At 44.8% G+C, this 18,863-nt stretch overlaps 1 protein-coding gene across 1 annotated transcript in view; it reads right to left on the minus strand.

The window, feature by feature from the left end:
* Positions 1 to 1,488: 1,488 nt before the first annotated feature.
* Positions 1,489 to 18,863, minus strand: part of hspg2 (heparan sulfate proteoglycan 2) — a 116,503-nt gene continuing 99,128 nt past the window's right edge. Inside the window, exons 57-83 of the mRNA XM_036532836.1 lie at positions 18,093 to 18,288; positions 17,185 to 17,364; positions 16,695 to 16,955; positions 16,145 to 16,307; positions 15,947 to 16,044; positions 15,346 to 15,612; positions 14,646 to 14,758; positions 14,265 to 14,412; positions 14,044 to 14,160; positions 13,744 to 13,761; positions 12,801 to 12,885; positions 12,179 to 12,323; positions 11,722 to 11,824; positions 11,448 to 11,557; positions 11,143 to 11,251; positions 10,489 to 10,587; positions 9,660 to 9,881; positions 8,739 to 8,983; positions 8,433 to 8,604; positions 7,817 to 7,939; positions 6,868 to 6,924; positions 5,611 to 5,686; positions 5,251 to 5,329; positions 3,484 to 3,554; positions 3,191 to 3,274; positions 2,464 to 2,567; positions 1,489 to 1,754 (exon numbers count right to left, since the gene is read on the minus strand). Coding sequence (XP_036388729.1) covers positions 1,582 to 1,754; positions 2,464 to 2,567; positions 3,191 to 3,274; positions 3,484 to 3,554; positions 5,251 to 5,329; positions 5,611 to 5,686; positions 6,868 to 6,924; positions 7,817 to 7,939; positions 8,433 to 8,604; positions 8,739 to 8,983; positions 9,660 to 9,881; positions 10,489 to 10,587; positions 11,143 to 11,251; positions 11,448 to 11,557; positions 11,722 to 11,824; positions 12,179 to 12,323; positions 12,801 to 12,885; positions 13,744 to 13,761; positions 14,044 to 14,160; positions 14,265 to 14,412; positions 14,646 to 14,758; positions 15,346 to 15,612; positions 15,947 to 16,044; positions 16,145 to 16,307; positions 16,695 to 16,955; positions 17,185 to 17,364; positions 18,093 to 18,288 — 3,618 coding nt within the window. The 3' untranslated portion in view covers positions 1,489 to 1,581. The remainder of the gene's footprint in view (positions 1,755 to 2,463; positions 2,568 to 3,190; positions 3,275 to 3,483; positions 3,555 to 5,250; positions 5,330 to 5,610; positions 5,687 to 6,867; positions 6,925 to 7,816; positions 7,940 to 8,432; positions 8,605 to 8,738; positions 8,984 to 9,659; positions 9,882 to 10,488; positions 10,588 to 11,142; positions 11,252 to 11,447; positions 11,558 to 11,721; positions 11,825 to 12,178; positions 12,324 to 12,800; positions 12,886 to 13,743; positions 13,762 to 14,043; positions 14,161 to 14,264; positions 14,413 to 14,645; positions 14,759 to 15,345; positions 15,613 to 15,946; positions 16,045 to 16,144; positions 16,308 to 16,694; positions 16,956 to 17,184; positions 17,365 to 18,092; positions 18,289 to 18,863) is intronic.

Genomic DNA, 18,863 nt, shown 5'->3' on the forward strand with positions numbered 1-18,863 from the left:
ATAGGACCCCGTCCCATTTCACTGAATCTACGGTAAGTCTAAGTGACCCTGAAGGTGAGAGGTGTCTTTCTGAGGCAGGTTTGTGTTGACCCTCCTGAGGTTTGGGTGAAGAGAGACACACGCCAGAGCTGAAACTGTCCCAAGAGAGGCTTGGAACGAAGGACATCGTGCCAGCTCCGGGGAACTAAGGGGACATTTTGGATCGGAGGGGTTAGACTTACAAAAACAAGGCACTACCACATAGAAAAATACACAAAATATAAAGACATGATCAACAAATTTACCTGACTAGCAGATAGGTGTCCTGATTGTGACTGAGCAAGTTAAGTTACATTTTTTTTTGGCATTATCAGAGCTGAATTGTAACAGGTCATGTAAAAACAAATAAAAACATATTCCATATTTTACACCTGTTTCATGTCTTTGAGATCCACTCAGTGAGAAAAGATTCTCCAGAACGCAGGGGACGTGCTGAGTGAGCTCTGCTTGATAGTCACAGAAGTAATGTTTGTCTTCATCATCTGAATCAAATAGCAACTTCTTCCAAAATCTCATGCATTTCTGCAAAAGCGTTCAAATGACATTTGTGGGGGAGAGGGGGCGAATGGGGCTAAAAGCTATTTTTACATCTTGAATTTTAAAATAAAACGCACAGCACACCTATGGAAACAGTTATACCACAACCACACTGAACAGTGACATTGTTCTACCATTTAATGTTTTTTTCCACGTTTGACATTAGCACCATATTTGTTCAGTCACCTTTCTGACCCTAGACGTGGCAAACAAGCACACACAGAAGGTGACTCCCTCCCCGGGTCAAAACATAAAAAAGTGGTTTGGCAAAAACCCTCGTTACTTTAAAGCGTGTGTTTGTGTTTTTCTTTCTTGTCACTTCTTTGCCTGAGATGTGCATTGGTGCTGCTTGTGCCCGTCCCTGCCCCCCCCCAACTTCCCGCCCCTCAAAAAAAAAAGCTCTGAGCATGCTCGTTCGAATGGTGTCCGGAAAGACAAGCTGACAAAGACAATGAAGGGGGAAGGCCTAAACGTCTTCAAGTATTAACACAACGAGGCCACCAACCCTTGGACACACAGTTTTAGAACCCAGAATCGACTCTAGGATACAGAAGAGCATATTACGGTTAGTTTGCATTTTCCCCCCCCACAAATATATATATGTGTATAAATAAAATTCAGTGCTGTAAAAACATCTCCAACTCCATAGGATCTGACCCATAGTAGAAGGCCTGTTCTTTTCTTTTCTCTTCATGGCTAAAAGCTACTGCAGGGAGTATGTAAACTGAACTGGAACTTCTGTAGTAATAGTCCTTCATTGACAATACAACACTGAGGAAGATTTTTGTGAAGACTTGTTAATATTTTTTTCTCTTGTTTTTTTGGTTTAACGCAGCACAGAGCAAAGACAATCCTTTTTGTTGTGTTTCTCTCTTTTTTGGTAGCAGCAAAGCACCGTGTGTGTAAGTGTGTGTGTGTGTGTGTGTGTGTGTGCGTGTGTGTAAGTATGTGTGTGTGTGTGTTCTTCTTCTCCAGAGTCAGTGGGCTTTGCCTCTGCTTTGCTGCCTACGATGAACAGCGGCCGACGTTGATGCCTTCCTCTGCGTGGACCTGCAGGTCAATGGGCCGGGACGGCTGCTCCCCGGGTCTTGCATTCATCAGCACCAGGTTCTTAATGCACCCCGTTATGCCCTCGGTGAATTTCCCTCCAGTCAGGGCGTCCATGTCCGGAGCCCCGCCTTCCAACCGGGAACAGACAAGATGACCGTCACTCCAGTTTCAAAGCAGGTATAGGGTAACCCAGTCCTCAAAGGCTGGACATTCCTAGCAATGATCCCACCTTCGATTGTGTAGCAGTGTGGCATATTGGTAAGGAGCAGGGCCTTTAACTGAAGGTTTGCCAGTTCAATTCCCCATTGGGGCACTGCTGTTGCATTCTTGGGCAAGGTACGTAACCCAGAATTGCCTCAGTAAATATCCGGTTGTATACATGTATGTATAACATGTAAGAACCCCATGTAATTCTCTACGGATAAGACTTAATAACAACAATGTAACTGTAAACCCCTGACACACTGCCTTACTTGGACAGGTGGGTCAAACCACCCAAGAGTCTATAGGTTATATTTTTCTTATAAAATCAGCTAGAATTGCATCCTTGAGGGAAAAAACATCCTTATCAGATCAGAGTCACAACCGCAATATCTAACCCATGAATTTGATCACAAACATCAAATAAACACAATTTTGTAATCGCACATATCTTCTAAATAATATGGGCTCCATCAAAGACTGTAACACATAACTGCATTCTATATATATAATTATATAACTGCTAGTATTTATGTTAAAAAAAACATGCTGCTGCACAATGAGCTGCTTTTGTTGTGGGCTCTTCTCCTGATTGAGAGAAAACAGCAGGAGGATGTTTTGTGGTAGTGTTCTCACCCAGGAATACGTTGCCTTTGGTGTTCACCATGATACTTTTTCCTTGTGACTGTCCTCTGCTGATGGCTCCCCCATCAATCTGGACATAACCCTGTTTCCCAGTCCTACCCATGTGGAGAAAAAGGCATTAATTACCCACACACACAGATGTAACTGTATCCATAAAGCTTATTATAGTTGCCAAGCATAAGTACTGTATTCATCCTTTGTCACGTTTGAGTCAATGATATACTGTAGTATTGTTGGTTTCATAATATAGTCAGCAGTAGTCATGGCAGAATTCAGTACCTTGTTGGGAATTTGATACATGTTAGTATGTATCATTTACAGTGCAATTCAATAACATTTTGAAAACATTTTAAAACATAATGAATTAGCTGTGACAGGCAAGTATATATATTTTACAGTAGAATGTACTGAAAGACATTATTCTTTCATAAATATAATGATATTTTCATTTTTTTTAATTGATCCCAACCACACAATACAACATATTTAAAGTTCATGAAACTAAACCAAAGAAAGAATAACAAAATTATTAATCTGCCCTCCTCCACCACCATCAAAATGTGGACAGTTATATATTTGTAGTTTATGCTTTGAGTTAGTTTTTTTCTGATGCTCATATATGTATGTTAACACATTTATTGAGATATTATGCATATCAATAAATAAATATTAATTTCTGTATGTGAACTGCAATTCAGAATGAAGACAGAGGCTTTACCTCACTGCAGTGACCTTGTGCCAGTTCCCGTCATTGATTGGCTCTTCAGATACAATCTCAGCTTCCCCACTGCCCAGCTGATAACTGCGGATGGGAAATAAAGGCCACCCAGGTTCTCAGCAGTGACATAGTGCCATACTGTGTGCAGCAAGCAACAACCGTGTGCTAAGTAATGCTATGAGAAGTATTTAAGAGTGCAACATAATGGAAGAAAGAACCAGGATGGAAAATATAACTATAGAGACTGCTGGAAAATATTTTAAAAAATGACATGGAAAGCCATTTAAATATACCTGAAGAGAAGGTAACCGTTTTGTAAACCAAGACTTATAAAGTCTTTGCCTTTTCCTTGCTCTCCAAGCTCCTAGAGAAAAAAAAACATTGAAAAATGAAACGTTTCCTGCATAAATAATAACAGCATTGTTAAGTTAAGGTTCATCAATCAGTAACTACGTCTGCAAATCCAGAAAATCACAATACATATTGGAAATGTATTAACAGGAGAAGTTCATTTTTTTGAACATCTGTCCAAGAGCTTCACTGGGAAGCACAAAGGGATGTCATCAGTGTTATTGTGACAATGTCCAGTCCAATGTGTTCATATCCATGAACAGTTAAGGTTAAACCATGGAAAAAAGTCATGCAATGATAGCCAGCAAAAGGCAGCAAACCACAGATGATTGCATTTGAAGCATTTGAAGGTATGCAGCCACAGAACACGGTGGTGAGTTCCACTTTTAAATAATTCTAAAGGACAAATCATCAGACATTCATTTTGCAGCATTCAACGGATATCTTCAATCTATCAGTTAATATCTCTCCATATCAAAGCTTTACTGATTACCCTAATGCCTCTGAAGAGCACCCCCATGTGGTTATGGGTGAAGTGGATCCCAGAACTCCAATGAAGAGTGCCTCTTGGAAAAACACCACACAAATCTTTTTTTTTTTTTTTTTTACAAGGTCAAGGAGATGACAGGGGCTATAAACATCTAAAGCCATTTTCACATAGATGACAAAAGGTTAACTTACAAAATGACACAGAATCTATTACAGCTTGAAACTTTAAGAGAGATAAAGGAAAATATCACTTGCAAAAATTACTAGCAAACGTAGCTCCCTATGCTGATATGGCACCAACAGTGCCTGTAACACTACATTCCCTATCTCCTTCTCATACTGTATGACTGTATTATACATGGTCATCAAGTGCACATTTCAATAAAGCTCTCTTTTAGGACTGTGCAGAACTTGGTCATGGGGATGTGATTTCACTGAGAGTGGATAGGATTTCACTGGGGGTAGGTGGGATTTTACTAGGAATAGATGGGACTGGAATCACTGGGGGTGAATACCTTTTTACTAGCATGCAGCTTGCGGGAAGTGCCATTGGGCTCCTGGGGGAGATGGAAGGTGAGTTAGTGTGACAAAGCAAAGTGGGCGACATGCAGGTTTACCAGACGCCAAGGGCCACATGCTTTGGATGAGGTGCTGGCAGCCAGCATGCATAACCACATTTCAAAGAAATTAAGCTGTGACTCAACTATTTTCAAAAAAGGCAGGCAGTGATGATTAAATAAAGATTAAAGTATGATTGCAAAGTTTTGTATAGAAAAATGTAGTATGTTGTATAAAATTATGCAATATTACAGTGTTTGCTTATAGTTTATGTCATAGTAATCACTTTTTCAGTATTTCTAAACAATTATATCATACACATTATAATTTATCATAAGCTAAAGCTTATGCATGTTCTTTAATAGTTAATGCTTTCCCAAGTGTAACAAAAGCCCAAAACTTCAACCCTCAAGGGTTGAATAATTTGCCCACAATCAACTGATAATTACCCACAATTATCGCTAACTGCAGGTGCGATTCAATAAGCATTTTTTAATTTGGGGTTGAAGGGTGGAACACTTGTGTGTTTTAGAAAGGACTGGACTTGATATCCAGCTGTGTGTCACATACAGCCCCGGATAGGGGTGTCAGCTGATGTATAACTGTGAGGTGTATTCTGCCTGATACAGTGCGGTTTCTGTGACCTGTGACCTTTGACCTACCACTCCCTGCCACAGTATCAGGCCATCTGAAGTGGTGGTGTGGATCTCCAGCTCAATGGTCTCTGGGGTGTCATAGGAACTGAAACAAACCAGATCACTGTTAATGATGATGGTCTCCCAGTTGGGCCTAAAGCTTCAGCTCCAGTTTCAGACAATGTTGATGTACAAAGCAACATGCTTTACAAACAGGCAGTAACTTAATGTAGAAAAAATGTTCAAAATGCAGTAATTTACATGAAGGACTTAAGAAACATCACCGTGTGACCTATTTAGGCTTTTTGGCACTAGCAGCTATTCTGGCACTAATAGAAAACAGAGGAAATTCACATCCAGTATGAGCTTATGTGAAAACTGCCTCACCCTCTAGGGAAGATTGGCTTGGGAAGAGCCAGGTATCCGTTGTTATGGAAATGGGCTGCGTACTGAATAGGCGAATCTAGAAAAAAAGCAAGAGAGACCGGTCATTCAGCTCCTGGGCTTCCCTGTTGGCACCGCTGTCATTCTGTGTTATAACGCCCTCTTGTGGTTCCTTGGTTCCACTGCAAAATTTTTAAAGCAAACAATTTACTAGACTAGACTTTAGGAACTGTATATATTAAAAAAAAGTTATATAAAAAACAGTTTACCTTTAGATTGATTACATTTCAGCATTTTTAAAATAACAACATGCCATATTTCCTGTTACATTATGATGTTGGGAATTAGTCAGATTCATAGGAATGAATTTAGTTTGTCTGAATATGTTTTCATGTTTACTTCTATGACAATTCCAAGTGCTCCTCAACAATTCCAAGAGAAAAGTTCAGCCACGTCAGACTCATGTTACACAAACACCCCACTTATCAGACACATTAATAATAAACATAAATACAAACAACCTTCAATTTCACTTCCAGTATTAACACATTCATTGATTGCATTATAAGCTGAAAATATCACTCACAAAAGTCTTCCACAGTGAACAACATTTCAGACATTTTGGTGACAATGTGTTTCATGCATGGTAATTCTCCAAAATATTGAGGTTTTTAAATTCACCCAAGGGTGAATCATTTCAGAATAAGTGTGTTTAGTAGTTACTTAAAACATTCACTTAGTACCACTTACAACATTTATTCACTAAATCTCTGTGTCCAAACAGTGGGACAGAGAAGAAAGAGAGCTGACTTGTTTTTTTTTTTTATTTTGTTTTGGCTTGTTTTTTTTTTTTTTTTTTGTTCAGGCAGTTTTGAGGACGACACAAATGAAATTCACATTGCGGTGAGTAGTTATCTTGTCACAGACTGGACAAGGAGATGGGAAAGGGGAATCCTATATTTGTCAAATCTTCACACCAAGCAAAAAAGAAAAAAATTCCCTCGTTGGTCCACCATAGGTGGAGTCCATTCACAACCTAGGCAAAATATCCCTCACTACATTTTGCCTCAAACATAGAATTCCCGTTTCTCAACTTGTGTTTGTTTTTCCATTTTCATGAAAAGGACGGGAGTCTCGGTCTGCGGTTATGAGTTACAGACGCATACAGTGCTGTTTCTGGGTGTTAGGTAGGCCACGGGGCCCTGGGTTGGACGTTTCCCGTTAGTTTTGGGTATCAGGCAGACCAGTAGTATACTGTACCATTCGCCCCGCTACCCTCCACACTCCATAGGGCGTCGAAGATGCTGGGAGCCTGCCCTGTGTGTGTGGAATATAGCCGTTAAAGTGCAGGAGAAAGACAGCGAGAGAGAAAGAGAGAGATGCACTTCATCATCTCAGACACGTGGGGGAGGGGAAACCGCACAGGTCAGGCTAATGACTGGATGCAAATGAAATGGGGATGTGGCTAGGTATTGGGCATTTTAACACCACCATGAAGTAAATGTGACAGTTGTTCACCATTCCCTTAGATCAGAATTTCCTACAGGGAGAGATTTTTCGGTATATAGGACTTTTATATTTGAAGAGGTGTGTGGGACGGTGTCAGGTGTAAGTGTTACAGGCATACGCAAACTTAAAAAATCAAAAAATTCTACAGAATGGCATAGTGGATGGTGACAGACAGCTCCAAAGAGGGAAGTGATTCCAAATAAGATCCGAAACTGGGAACACGGGACCTCAAGAACCATCTGAAGACATAGTTCTTCCGCGCTCACCTGAATACATGAAATACTACCATCTAAAGCAATTTTCTATATCTTAAAGTTTGTTTTCCTTTTTAAAAAAATTCAAATCTATGGTTTCATGCACCTGTTATCTCTATCAGCCAGCTTGTACCTTGTCTGGTCAACTATTAAAACTGGGTCATGCAGCGCTTCTAATATTGTTGACTCCTTGTATGGCTTTTTGCTTGTATTGTACTCTGCCTCACTTGTAAGTCGCTTTGGATAAAAGCATCTGCCAAATCAATAAATGTGAATGTAAATGTAAACACCATGCTAGCAGTCAGCGCTGGTGTGGCACTCGCTGCATGCGGTTTGTGGCACACGGACGCTCGTGACTCAGTGTGGCGGATCAGTATGAGGCCCTGGAGCTTTCTGGAAGGGTCTGTCCTGCGCAGCGGTGCAGAGGTTGGCCGGGTGGCACTCACCCTCTTGGCAGTGGAGCCCGCTGTACCCGGCCGGGCACACGCACTGGCCACCCGTGCAGGTGCCGCCGTTGTGGCAATGGGCGTCCCGCTGGCAGGCGTCCTTCACCACCTCGCAGCGTTCGCCTGCCATGGGGAGAGGGACAGAGAAGGCGTGAGGCTGCTGGGACACTGTGACAGGGACACCGAGGGAGCATCATTCATGGGACAATGCCTAGCCTGTCATGGAGCATGGGAGAGGGTTACCAGGAGGTTTGCCGGTTCAACTCCCATGAACTACAGACGTGCGAGCTAAACACTGTACAAAAAGGACAAGCTATCTTTAATTGCTTCATTGGATCAATGGGTTCGTTCAATGGATTAGTGTCTGCCTGTTTAGTTCACTAGAGCACTGTTCAGTGCAGTCATAAGAGACCAAAACCAAAAGACTGTCCTTGTAGTAACACATAGTAGTTGCTGTTAGTTATGTAATACTCATACCAGCAAGGTGGTGGTGGTTGTAATGGTTGGAGAGAGGTTAAACATAGTGTTTGTGGTCACGTGGGACTCTGATCAGCAAAGTGGTTGTGGTTGTGCAGAACTTTGACCGGCAGAGCGGTCGTGGTCATGCAGGACTCACCCTCAAAGCCGTCCTGGCAGAGGCACTGATACTCATACTCAGCACTGGACATGCAGCTGCCCCCATTGAGACAGGGCCTGCGGTCACAGGGGCTGGTGTCCACACACTGACTGATGTCCCTGCTCTCTGTGAAGCTGTAGGAAATGTCCACCTTCTTCCCATTGATAGACACCTAGGCAAAGGACCAAACAGTCAGCCAGGCTGCTGATCTACAGTAAGGCAAGGCATGCTTTACATTGTAGTTCTCATGGGATATACAGTACACTGCAGAGTCAGGCCAGCTTGGGTATGTGACAGACATTTTACCTCTCCAATGCAGCCATCGAACAGTGTGCTGACATTGGCTGGTTTGGGCAGGATGTCCATGCTGGGGACCCCACCCAGGTACATAGGGGTGTGGATGTTCAGACCCTGGGCTTTCCCTGGTGACGACCTCCTGACCTCACGGGCCTGGTCCACCTTCAGGGAGCCATCTTTGTTGAGTCGTTCGGCAGCCACGCGATGCCACTGACCCAGGGTGACAGGGTCCTGGCTGTGCAGAATAGCCATGCCTGCGCAAATGTGGACACAGAATGCATCACAATGGAGTTATTCAGGCAGAACGCATGACAATGGAGTCATTCAGGCAAAACGCATCACAATGGAGTTACCCTGTCACCCCAGATGACACTTAAGACGACTCATTGCTCTCATTGGCTGACTGTATGTTAATGAAGCAAACTTGGAGTGTTACAAGAGCTATTCAACAGTATCACTGAGCACAAAAAAATACACAAGGCAGTGCTTTAGGGCACTGAACTCTGGATGAGAGGATCACAGGCTTGAAGCCTGAATTAAACTTTGCTATTGCAGTCTTCACCAAATACCCTGAATGGCTTCAATGTAAATCTCACATTATTAATGGGTATGATGCCAAAGGTAATCCAACCTAAAAATAGCTGTCTGCAAAATTAATGCATAAATGATTTTAAAATCACATACGCAGGATTAGTGCCCATATCAATAGAGATTTGTCAGTTAATATATCAATCAGATAGTACTAACAAGAGGTTATTCCCAAATATATGCCAAATGCAGCTTTAGTACCAAAAAGTCTGTGTTCAGCATTTCCACCCCAGCCAACATTCCTGCAATGTTAAAGGTGATGTAGCTGCACTGCCATTATCTTGACATAATGTAATGGCGATGTAGAGAGAATGTGAAATGTCTGTATGATGGAGAGCTCACCTGTCCCCAGCTCATAGCGGAACTCCACGTGACCATCCACCATGGAAAGGGCAACAAAGTCCTCCACCTTCATCTTCTTCCCACCGCTGAAGAACATCAGGCCGTTCGGGCTCAGGGGCTTGAACTCCATGTCCACCCGCAGGTCGTTGTGGATGTTGGTGAGGGGCGGGTAGGCGATGTAGGAGGACTCGCCATCAAACCAGGGTGTGGTCACCAAGGTTCCTGTCAGAAAAATAGCAAAGTGCTCAACAGGGTCAGCAATATCGCCCAATATTAGTGTGGGCCAGATGGTATGCTGGGAGGAAAATTAAAAAGCAGAGCCAATCAAATTGCTGCCATGGGTTGAAATTCTAGGTGAGACCAGGTGAAAGTTTAGGGTGGCCTGGACCACCAACATCTCCCTAACCCAGCCTGGTACTTCACATTGACCTATGACCTTTTCTTTGGGTCATCATGGGGAAATGTCAGGTGTATATAACAAGGAACAATTCCACAGACCATGATGTGTCCTGGCTTGATGTGTCTAATCAACTCAGTACAATAAATCTTTCTTCTCTCTTTAAAGAAGGGAAATCTTTAAAGGGGCCGGGAGGTAACATGGGTTCAAGTGACAAAAAGGGTAAAGAAGTCTGTGGAGTCAATTTGCAGATACTGCCACCCTCCAGGACTATGTGAAGCAACAGTCTGAATAAAGAATCTGGGACTACTGACCATGGTCAAAGATTGTGCTGAATTAGACTCGCTCTTCAACAAGACAGAGAGTGGGCACGTGAACTTTGCCATTTGGCAAAAACAAAGAAAAACCCAGACACGCCTTAGCAGAGCTCACCATCCATACACTTGTCCCCAGACTTGCCCAGGTGACAGCGGCAGTCGTAGCCCAGGCCGCCTGGCCGGTTGATGCAGGTAGCGTCAGGCCCACAGGCTTCTGCAGAGGATGAAAAGGAGCTTTAGTGGTTTTAGTGGTTTTAATGGGCTTCACCCAGCCAAAACCACACTGTTGGAATAAACACTGTGTTCTGCTGTGGGTTCATTCTGGGGAGGGAAATGAGGATCTGCACATTTTGACGTGCTGAAAAGTGTTTAACGACTGTTGAGGTCATCGGGTCACGCCAGTTTGTCCTTTTTTGTTTACCAAACAGTTCTGGGACATCATACATTCCTACATTGCATTCCTGTGGCAGGTACTTGTGAAGTCTGGCCTGCCCACATCTGGTGGATGTGTCATTTCCTTGTGTGGTAAGTCTGAGAGACCTTCATTCAGGTAACAGCTAAAGCTAAAACCAAGCATGTTGCAAATGAGTGTACAGTGCTGTGACTATACTTCCACAATTTAGCCTTGGAATATACCAATAAGTGCCAAAATTTCCAAGAAAGTGTTGTCATATGATGCCACTATAACACCATATATTCATAAACAGCTTTCCACCAGTGCTGCATTAATTTGTAGCATGGGGTTGAGTTATCTGGGTGATGATAGCACCTGGGTGGCAGTGCTGTGAGGCGTGGTGCTCGCAGTTGCTGCCAGTGAATCCTCGTGTGCAGTGACATTTGTAGATGCTGGCCTCAGAGTCCCGACACAATCCTCCGTTCTGCAGCAGACGACAAAATCAGTGCTCATTAACACAAGAAGTTAGTGCAGGAAAGAGCATCATGGGTAATGTGGCCATGTGACATAGAGCTTATGAGGAGATTAACCAGTGGTCATTAGCAAATAAAATTGTTCATGTAAGGAAGACTGGCTGTGTGGTGTGTGTTTTACAAGTGCATGATGGGTAATATAGTCACCTGACACGGACGATCTTTACAGGTAGGACAGTTTGAGACACCTGTGGAGCTGCGGTCAAGATCCTTGAAGATCACCTCCTCTCCTTGGATGATCAGCTGACGGAGGCAGCCTAGACAGCAAAACAATCAGCCATCAACAATTATCAATGACAGATATTAAAATACTACATCACTGAAACATGTCAGGATTTACCTGGACTGGCAGATTCCTATTAACATTAAGTCGACTGGTGTCTAAGACACCAAATTGCAAAGACTTGAAAAATACTCTTACCAACAAATCCAGTCTTGAGGCCAGTTGTTTTGGCGATAACACTGTAGTTGGGGTAACCTCCAACGTACAGTTCCTCGTTCAGATCCAGCCCTTGGAATTTACCCTGCATGAAGTGGCAGAAAACATAAGAAAGAAGAAGTTGGTCTTTCCACAAACAGCCTTCAGGAAGTATGACAGCTAAGACTGCTTCACAATGATCACAATGAATGTGATTGACACACACTCTACAATGCATAAATGCGCTCCTTCAGCAAAAGATTACATTAAAATGGCAGCATCATATTTCTTACTTAGACGGAGCTGTATACAAGGGAATCACCCAGCTAAGACACCCTCCTCTGTGTAAAATTGCAATGATGACGCTACAACATTGTAACAACATGGCAGTGTTCTGGTTCTGGATCAGCTGGGCAGGGAGGTGGAGAGGGGTGCATCCCCCATTGGTCCCTGAGTTTACCTGTGAGCTGCCATTAATGGGGGCATCTCCATCCACCACTATGGAGCCCTGGGTTTGGTTGCGGTACAGCTCCACCGTGTGGAACTCGCCCAGCTTGATGGGAGTAGGGTAGCGAATGACCGCCATGCCTGAACCCACGTCAAACCTGCAGCCAAAGAGACTTCAGCTCAGCATACACATACACCTGGAATCTTCATAGGCTCATATCAGTCAGAAGAGTATCATTATTCAACTACATGCATCAAAGAACATAATTAGGCTTTGAGGAATCCAACTTTTGCTTCTGAAATGTACTTTACCTCTCTGTATGCAAACGAGATATGACCTGATCTTCTCACTGTCACGTGAGTTGATCCTCTCACAAGATGTAATGATGACACACTTATTAGTCTATCTATTGCTCTATGAATCTGCCTATCTGTGTATTTATCTATGTATCTGTATCTATTTATCTGTAATATGACAGATACTTACTGGGAAGACTGTTGGTTGTCTGCAAAAGCTGACCATTGCTATGCCAGGGCACATCTCTGTCTACACTTCTGAGCACAATGTGACCTTGTGATTGAGCTACTGTAAAATAAAGCATATACTAGCATACAGAGAAGTGTATACACCTCACCTGAACTCAGGTCTGCCACCCACTAGTCCCAGAGAGATGAAGTCTGCACCTGTGGTCCTCTTCTGCCCATTGTAAATGATCATTCCTGGTGGACCAATGAGAAGCCATGTTAGTGTAGCACTGACCCTGTCCCCTGGGGACCCTCCACACTGATTGGTCCACAGGGGCAGCAAACAGTCTCTCTGCTCAAGGGGCAAGCGGCATGCTGCTAGGAATCAAGGGCCAAGCTGGGGCGGTCCAAGCCAGGTTAACTGGTAGCCTCTCTGAGGCTCGCCATTTCAAACTGCCCGTCTTTCCACACGGGGCGCATGCCCAATTCACATGCTCTGTGGAGGTTTACCCATCATTCCCGCGGCCTCTGAAGCCAATCCGGTTTTACCATATGGTCAAAGCTTGGGGAAACCATGCCACCTGATTTATCTGATCTCTAAATCTGCAATCAATTAGTTCTCCCTGTCATTAAAGAAGAGGGGCAACTAAAATGAAGCATTTCTTTCTTTGGCTTTCAAAAGAAACAAAAAGACCAAGTGTGCCCTTCTCCCCAGTGTCACCTCCACACTAATTCAAGGATGCATTCTCAGAAGTGGGATTGCATTCTCTGAAAGGGTAGGGTGAAATGGAAGGGGATGAAACAGAGGGAGGGGGATATATTGAAGGCTTTCTGCCCCTTCCAATATTTCCCCCTCTGGGAGTTCAAAGCTTAATTAGGAAACCATTTTGCAATGCATTGACAAGCAGTCCTGCCACAGCTCCCACCCAACCTGCATCGAGAAATGGGGCATTCGTTTTTTTGGGTGGGGAGCCTCCAAAGACCTCTGCTTGTCGTCAAAATCGGGATGCAGTACTGAGCGTTAGGCATGCCTGGCTCGACCGGGAGCCAAACAGTCTGGGACAGCAACACCCCAATTTCAGCCTTAGAGTGAGCTCACGCACTCCGACTCACCAGCGTACAATATAACACCTTCACACCACGCGGGTGAGAAAGGGAGGGCAGAGGGGACACAAGGGAAGAGAGTAGTGAGAAACATCCATCAACGAACAAACTGGTAAGAAAACTGGCCGCATAAAAACACGATGAACTTTCCACAGGAAAATCAGAACCACTAATACAGCCAGCCCAGAATTTACTGTTACTCTGATGACCAGTAAGAAATTAACTGGGACTCTGTCAAAGATTTCTATAAATGTTCCAACTGACAAATTTCAAAAAGAAAAAGAAAAAAAAGGCTGGACCAGATCTTACCATCAGGGTTGTCTGGCCGGAAGGTGAGCTTGACAGTGAAGGCCTTGTAAGAGTTCTTGATGGTAGGCAGTGTGAGGTATGAGAGGGGGGTCTGTGTGAAATGGGGCATCACTCTCTCTGGGGGGATGGACACAAAGGAGGGAAGCATGAAGTTAAGGAACAAAGCAGCCGACACCGAGCCAACGTCCCCACGGCAGCGTTTGAGCCCTGTGTGTTCTTACCGTGAACCCGGAGCGTGGAGAAGGCCTGAACCATGCCCTGCTTGTTGGAGGCAGTGCAAACGTACGTCCCGCTGTCCTCCTCGGTCACATCGGGGATGGTCAGCACGTTGCCCTCCTGCACAGCATTTGGGCCCAGCTCCCCGTCTAGCTACAAGAGGAGGGCATGGAACAAACTAGAGTTAACTACATCTGGGGATTGAGGGTTCCAATCCCACTAAGGCTAGCAAACACACAGAAAAATGCATTATATATGTACAAAAAAGTACAAAGTAATAGTTCCATATATATAATAATACACTTAAATAAGCATCTTTTGGCTACTTTCCTAGAATCCCTGCCTGAAGAATCCCTTTGGCTTGTTCAGATATGACCTGTAGTTACCTTTGTCCATTTGATCTCTGGGACTGGATATCCAGAAGCCACGCAGGGGAACACAGCGGCAGACCCCAATGTCACCTCAACCACCTCTGGGGGGCCAGAAATCTGGGGCAGGGCTTCAGATGGAAAACACACAGCGAGTGGGAATCAGAGGTGACAAGGTTCTAACTCTTGAGTCTCTCTGACAAAGGGACTCTGGGGGAAAGTTCCTCAGAAGAGCTCCAGTGAAATGTGGTGGTAGATGAATGCTTATGTTGAGAAATTTCTGTGAATAATACGGTTCCTTGCTTTAAATCAGCAGTGTGACGCAATGGTAAGGAGCAGAGCTTGTAATCCAAAGGCTGCTGTTTCAGTTTAAATATGGGGCCCTGCTGTGTATTTACCTGAACTGTTTCAGTAAACATTCAGTAAATGGATGATATGCAAACCATGGAGGTGGCTCTGAACACCAACAATAAGAGCTGTAGAGTAATTTACATAGTTCACAACTTTTACATAATATCCATTTATACACCTGGGCATTTACTGAGGCAATTCAGGTACTTTGTCCCAGACTAGGACAGCAGCACACTGCTCCAAAAACAGCTGTGCCCTGTCGTGGGAGAATTGAGCTGGCAACTAACAGGTCACAAACTCTGTTCCTTGAGAATATAACAAAATTCTGCCGTGATAATGTAGTGTAACGTATGTGAACTGTACTCACACTGGACGCTGAGCACCACCTGGGACTGCACGGAGCCCACGTCGTTGGTGGCGGTGCAGCGGTACTGCCCGGCGTCGGCCTCCGTCACCTGGTCGATCCTCAGCATGCCCCCCTTCACCATGACGTGGGCGGGCAGCTCGCCCCCGACCTTGCTCCAGCTCACTATGGGCTCGGGGTCGCCGATGGCCTGGCACTCGAACTCCACCGAGTTTCCCACCAGCACGGTCTGCACCGAGGTGCGCACATTGATCATCACTTTGGGCAGGGCTACGGGACCAGAGTACACTCAGTCAGGACCAATCACAAGCTAGGATACTGGTGTTCGTGAGCGGTGATTGTCTGTAAGTTTGAGACCACTATGCTACTAAAGTTTAAGTTTAATCCAACCGCTATCTTTTTATGTATGTGCTGTTCTATGCCATTACAAATGAGGCAATCTACCCCTCAGACAATTTTGTGCACTTTACTGTAAGGTACAGAAAGTTGTTGTATATTTGTTTAGTGGCTTAGAATTTCCAGACAGCCCAGTAAAGAGGTGAATTTAGTCAGGGTCTTGAAGGAGGCAGACCTTGCTTCCTTGCTTGCTATGTGATGAACAGACCTTGGATGGTGAGCTTGGCGGTGTCTTGGGCCTGCCCATGCACACTGGTGGCTCTGCAGATGTAGACTCCCTCATCTTCCCGCTCCAGGTTCTCAATCCTGAGGAACGGCCACTCAGGTCACAACAAGTACACAATCAGAACACAGCTGAACGAGAACAGGCAGGTGATCGGGAGAACCCTGCACTGCCAAAGCTCACCTCAGCACCCCGTCCTTGATGTGGTGGTTGGGGGGCAGGTGGCCGCCCTCCCTGATCCACTCGATGGTGGTCTGGATGCCCCCGCTGGCCGAGCAGGTGAACTCCACGGCACTGCCCTGCGCCCTCACCTCCACCTGGGGGGACACACGGACTGACAGGGGGGCTGCGGAAAGAGAGGAGAGAAAGTCACTCTTCAAGGCTGTGGCGAGTCCTACAGACCACATCAGACGTTACCACCCCCAGGCTGGCCGCGTAGCATAGTGGTAAGGAGCAGGGCTCATAACAGAAAGGTTACTAGCTTGATTCCCACTGAAGCAAGGCACTTAACCCAGAATTGCATCAGTAAATATCCAGTTGTATAAATGGATAACATGTAAAAACTGTAACCTATGGAAGTCAGTCTGGATCCACTTTCTTTTGAACAGAAAACTAAAATAATTCTATGAGCCAACCACTCACAACTCGCAACTCTAATGAAACAGAAACAAAGCATTAGGTAGATTAGGCGAATGAACACACCCAGAACGTGCCCGAGTGCGGGTTTACTCACAGCGCACGGTGACTCTGGCCAGCGCCTCGCTGGAGCCCACTTTGTTGGAGGCCACGCACTTGTAGGTGCCCGCATCCACCACCGTGGCCAGGTTGATCTGCAGGTTGCCGTTCTCCACCTCCGCCCGGGCCGGCATGGTGCCGTCGACCTTGGTCCACTCGTAGCGCAGGGGCGGAGTCCCGTGCGACAGGCACTGCAGGCGGATCACCTCGCCAACCCGCACCGCCAGGTCATCGGGGAGGCAGGTGGCGTATGGAGGTGCTGGGGGGCAGACAGGACATGACGGTTACACACAGGAAAGAAAGCTCCTCTGACTCTCGGAACAAGAGTATAGCATAAGTAGAGCAGGAGAAGACTTAGGGCCACAGTGAAGATCTGGGTCACATATGTGTGCAAATGAGATGAGATTTTTTTTCTTCCTGGGAATTTCCTGGATATCCTGTTTTTTGTTTTTCAAGCCATCCAAGGGAGTACTCTCAGAAACACTCACTCTCCACATCCAGCATGATGGTGACCTCAGAGGTGCCCAAGCTGTTGGTGGCATTGCAGATGTACTGGCCAGAGTCCTGGCGTCCGACGCTGGGCAGGACCAGGGTGTTGTTGACCACTCTGTGCTTCCAGGGCAGAGGGGCACGGAGCTTGGACCATGTGATGGTAGGGGTGGGGTTACCTAGAATGGACAGAGATGAAATGTTATAGGTCTCCGAAAGTAATCCCACCAGCCACCTGAGAGTCTCTGGATTTTCTCAGTAAATGGATGACATATTCATTCACAAGTTTTCATAAATTTTTACACTGCTGTTTGTATTCCATTTGAACATTTTCCAATTCCATTGTCTCTCAACCAACTTCAAAAGTCAAAGAAAAACAGCCCCACCTGGTTATCAGTTGTCATTATTTGCAAGTCCCTCCAGAGGGCATGACAAGTTCTTTGTGACAATGCAATTGTAAAACTGTAAATTAAACACCATAACAGAAGACTGACAAAAGCTTAGAACCCAGCTATCATGTTGTCACTGTAATATTTCTATAATACAAACTTGGTGTTTGTTACACCTGAAGAGGCAGTGATCAGTGCCTTAAAAATACCAGGTGTACATAAGAGATGATGACTCTTTTAAACTTGATCCTCACTGTTTCTCAGTTAGGCTACTATATGTCAGTGACTTGCCAGAAACATATTCAATAACATTTTATTAAATGTTCCCTTGAACATTCTGAGTAGTATTAGTTGTATTCCCTTAGAATTTGCTGATTCCCTTCCATTTATGCAGAGACTAGCTTTGAGAACACATTGGAAGAACGGTGGAACAGCATTACAGTGTTAGGTGGGTAGGATGTGTGGGTTTATATAGGAGTGTTGAATATGAGAGTGTGGTGGAGGCGTGCGGTGGTTACCGTAGGCGTCACAGCGCAGAGTGGTAGTCTGCCCCTCCACTACCACCAGTAGAGGCTCAGACACGGAGGCACGGGGTGCAGTGGGAACCTGCCCTCCCCCTTCCACGACCACCTCCACCCTCACCTCCGTGGTGCCCTCGTTGTTTCGTGCCGTGCAGACATAGGTGCCGCTGTCCTCCGGCCGGGCTGCCAGGACCTGGGGAAGGGGGGGGCGGGGTTTACTGCTGCTGCTTCTGATTGGTCCACTGCTACCGTTTCTCAATGCCTTTTAAATCTGGCTTCGTGGGATGTTTTATATTTTAATTTTAGGAGGGGAACAACAGTTCTGGTCTTAATTTCTGCTTGGCTATATAAAGGTCATTTACATCTACTATCTACAAAGTCAGTCACTGCTTCTCTACCTGTAGTTGTCAATCAGCTTCAGATTGAGAGACATAATGCTGATTCTAAAGTCCCACTGATCATAAAAGCTTCTGACCCCACATGCTTTTGGCATTAGAACAGCTCCATTGTGAATGGAACGAAAAGAAAGACATGGGCAGTTATGTCACTGTAGCTCAACCACTGACAGAAAAGACTCAACTCTGTGACTTCTGCATTAACATGTCAAATGAACTGTCTTTGTGAAGACTGCCTCATCTACATGGCTTTTACACTCAGACTTTTAACATTTTCAGTGGCCTCTATTAAGTCAATCACATTGTTTTAATTGGATAAAGCAGCCATCCTATTTAAAAGTATATGATATAACAAGACAATCAACTCTGCACC

This window comes from Megalops cyprinoides, chromosome 7, assembly GCF_013368585.1.
Source record: "Megalops cyprinoides isolate fMegCyp1 chromosome 7, fMegCyp1.pri, whole genome shotgun sequence".
Taxonomy (NCBI): Eukaryota; Metazoa; Chordata; class Actinopteri; order Elopiformes; family Megalopidae; genus Megalops; species Megalops cyprinoides.